We start from the raw sequence: 3,558 nt of genomic DNA, 5'->3' as shown, positions 1-3,558 counted from the left end.
TTTCTCCTTCTGCTTAAATTGTTTTTATAAAATAAAGAAAAATATGGTCGTTTATCTATTTTAATTATGTTGTTCATGAGAATAAAGTCTCATTATTGTCTTTTTATCATTTATAGCTATCTATTTTAATATTTGAGTTATATCTCATTATGACCAAGTTATAATAGATGGATCACCATTAATTTAATCGAAGCAAAAAAGGGTTTTCATATATTGGATTGTTGTTAGAATAAAAAGTTGAAAACAAGATACAACTAATGTAGTCTTATCATAAAAAAAAAAACAACTAATATATAAAAACCTTTTTTCTTTATAGACATAATTAGTTCGATCACCTCTTATAGTTATGGGCACTCAAAAAGGGGGAAATGTCTAATGCATATTATTATTTTATAAGGGGAAAAAAAAGAGTATGATTGCTTGTCATGTCATCGTAGTTTAACTAAAAAGAATGCTGATTTTAATTCTAATTCGACTCTATAATGCATTTGCAAATTAACCAAAACGGCAAGTACATCCACTCACGATTGAAAAGAGACGTATTCTCTTATAAAATGTACTACCTAATTAGGGGTGGAAGGGCAGGGTTATCCAACGGAGATCAGATCGTAGCTCGACTCATTTTTTATTCGATTTGTTTTATTAAATAAGTTAAATTTAAATTTTTAAAAAATTTATTAATAAAAAAAATTTAAGACATGGACTTTAAAAGAAATTTACAAAATTTATTGAACCAAAATTCGTTAAAATATAAATTTTTGTAAAAATAAATTATTTTTAATTTAAATTTTTAACCTTAATCAAGATTGTAGGTTTTTTAAAAAAAATATTTATGATTATGAATGGTAGTTGTGTGTTATGATATGTAGCTAACGATTGATATATAAATGAGTTATGAATTATGAATAAATTATGAATTATAAATAAATTCTAGAATGTATTTAATGTCAATTTAGATTTTTAAATTTAATGTTTTGAGTTATAATTCAAAAAATATACTTTTCAAATAAGTTCATAAACTTATTAGACTTTTAAACAAGTCGGACTAAAATCTTAAAAGAATATAAGAAATAACAGACTTAAACTTCAATCATCTATTTACAATATAAATCAGACTCGTCTAAATTAAAATTTGACTTATCTTGATTCATCTTATTTTTACCTTTATATCAAATAAAAAAAATTCTGATAATAATGTATTTTTTTTGTTTGAAAATATTGCAGATAATTGAAGAGAAAGCCTTTCTTATCGACTTTATTTTTTAAATATTTTTATTAAAAAATATTTATTACTAGTGATGATAAAATTTTAGATAATATAAAAAATTTGACTATTTCTGTGAATATATTTTTATATAAAAATAATTATATTATAAATTATTAGATAAATATAATTAATTTCACATACTAAAAATTAAATCATTTAACAATTCATAATATTATTTTTGTATAAAAATATTTTCCTAGAAATACTGAAATAATCAAAGGAAAAAAGGAATGCGAATTGGAAGGAGAGAAGATCCAAGGGTTGTTAAAAAGAGCACCAAGATTTATTAGTAAGATAGATAGATGTATTGTAGGGATGAGATTGAATATGGAGGTGCATGGTGGTCCCCACGCACTCACTAACCATGGCAATGCAAATGCAACACGCAATCCACTCTACAACACAACTTGTTCACTCGTGTATGAGTCAGTAGTCTAAACCATACAACACATCCAAACTCCAGAGTATATGTCTATCTATTTGGATTTATTTTCATTTTTCAATATGCCCTTGTACTACCATATGGTGGTTCACCCCGAAAATAAATAAAATAAAGAAAAATATAATGAATCCCAAGCCATTCAATGATCATGTATGTGTCTATATAAATCAGTGTGTTGGGTCCTTATATCAACTCAAACTCACACAACACTATACCTAGAGAACTTAAGTGCCTTATTGATTCTATATATCTATCAATAGTTAATTACGTGTATATTATATAGTGTGGCATAGAAGAATTTAGAAGATGCGTTCATCAGAGGATAATAAGGGGTCTAAATATTCTTCTAGCTTCCCTTATTGGTCCTTTCTATGCTGCAAAAGTAGCATTTCTTCATCAGAAATTGAACCAACCCATGAAAACAATATGATGAGCAACGAATCTTCAGAGTTATCACATGCCAATGAGAAAAAGAAGCCCGGTGGATGGAAGGCCATGCCTTTTATCTTAGGTCTTATTAATAAGTCTCAACATTATTTATTTCTTGTAATTAAGAATAATTAAGTTATAATTGAATTTATTTGTGTTTTGTGATTTTATACAGGGAATGAATCTTTTGAGAGGTTAGCAGCATTCGGTTTATTTGCCAACTTTATGGTGTATTTGACAAGAGAATTTCATATGGAACAAGTATATGCTTCAAATATTCTAAATATATGGGGTGGTGTCACTAATTTCTTCCCTTTAATTGGTGCCTTCATTTCTGATGCCTATGTTGGTCGCTTCCGGACCATAGCTTATGCTTCATTTGCTTCTTTTCTGGTAAACATTTTTTACCTAGCTCTATATATTCTCTCCCCTCCCCCCTCTCTCAATTCCTCTTCTCCTTTTTTCTATTTTTATAGTTTATTATTTTTTTAAAAAATGCATGAGTTACAGAAAGATATTTGGTCTGTTTGCTCTTGTATGAACGATGATTAAGGCCAATATTATGGTGTCTTTCATTTGGTGCATGTGTAATTTTTGTCTAATTTATTTTTTATAATAATTTTTAAATTTAAAATTTTTAACTTTTATACTTTTAAATTTGAAAATTAATTATTTCATCTTTTTTAGCAATTAAACAATAAATTTTAGACACTAATAATCACCGATGATTAAAAATATGTGAGAAACCTTTTTAAATAATCATATAAACTACAAAAAAATGGGTACAATAATAAATTCACTTATTATAAATATGTTTTGGCGTCTATTATTAACAATAACAACCTAATTATAAAAATTAAAGTAGATTAGAAATCAAATTAAAAAAAATTTAATAAAATTAAAGTATAAGAACTACTAGAGTAATTTATAATAATTCAATCGAAATATATAATCTTGTGAACTTGCCTAGTCATTATCAGCACTTAATAACTTTATTGCAAGTTTGCAACTAATGAGATTCTGGTGAGTTGTTTTATTTGTTATCGGTCGTTGTTCAGGACGTTTAAAAAATAATAATAATAAAGGTATTGATTTTTTTTTTTTCATAATGACCAAAACAGTGTCATTTTGTGCATATAAAAGGCGTAGACCAACCTTTCCGACAACCTTTTCCCGAATCCCTCCATTTTTTTTGGTAATCTTGTTGCATTTGCCCAATTAGTTTAAGGTAAAAACTCAGGTGAAGTCGACTTCACGTGAAGTTGATATTTGAGAGCCGTTAGATGAAAATTTAGTCAAATCAGTCAAATCATTTAACGGCTCTCAGGTATCAACTTCACGTGAAGTCGACTGCACATGAGTTTCTGCCTTAGTTTAAGTAATGTTAGGTATTTAATCTTTTTAAATTATTTTATTTATT

At 26.7% G+C, this 3,558-nt stretch overlaps 1 protein-coding gene across 1 annotated transcript in view; it reads left to right on the top strand.

The window, feature by feature from the left end:
• The first annotated feature begins 1,890 nt into the window (after positions 1–1,890).
• LOC107489127 (protein NRT1/ PTR FAMILY 2.13) overlaps positions 1,891–3,558 on the top strand; it is a 5,933-nt gene continuing 4,265 nt past the window's right edge. Inside the window, exons 1-2 of the mRNA XM_016109893.3 lie at positions 1,891–2,220; positions 2,314–2,531. Coding sequence (XP_015965379.1) covers positions 2,016–2,220; positions 2,314–2,531 — 423 coding nt within the window. The 5' untranslated portion in view covers positions 1,891–2,015. The remainder of the gene's footprint in view (positions 2,221–2,313; positions 2,532–3,558) is intronic.

Source organism: Arachis duranensis, chromosome 5 (assembly GCF_000817695.3).
Source record: "Arachis duranensis cultivar V14167 chromosome 5, aradu.V14167.gnm2.J7QH, whole genome shotgun sequence".
In the NCBI taxonomy this organism is placed as follows: domain Eukaryota; kingdom Viridiplantae; phylum Streptophyta; class Magnoliopsida; order Fabales; family Fabaceae; genus Arachis; species Arachis duranensis.
The sequence above is the reverse complement of the archived record's forward strand: the minus strand, read 5'-3'. Positions and strand labels throughout refer to the sequence as shown.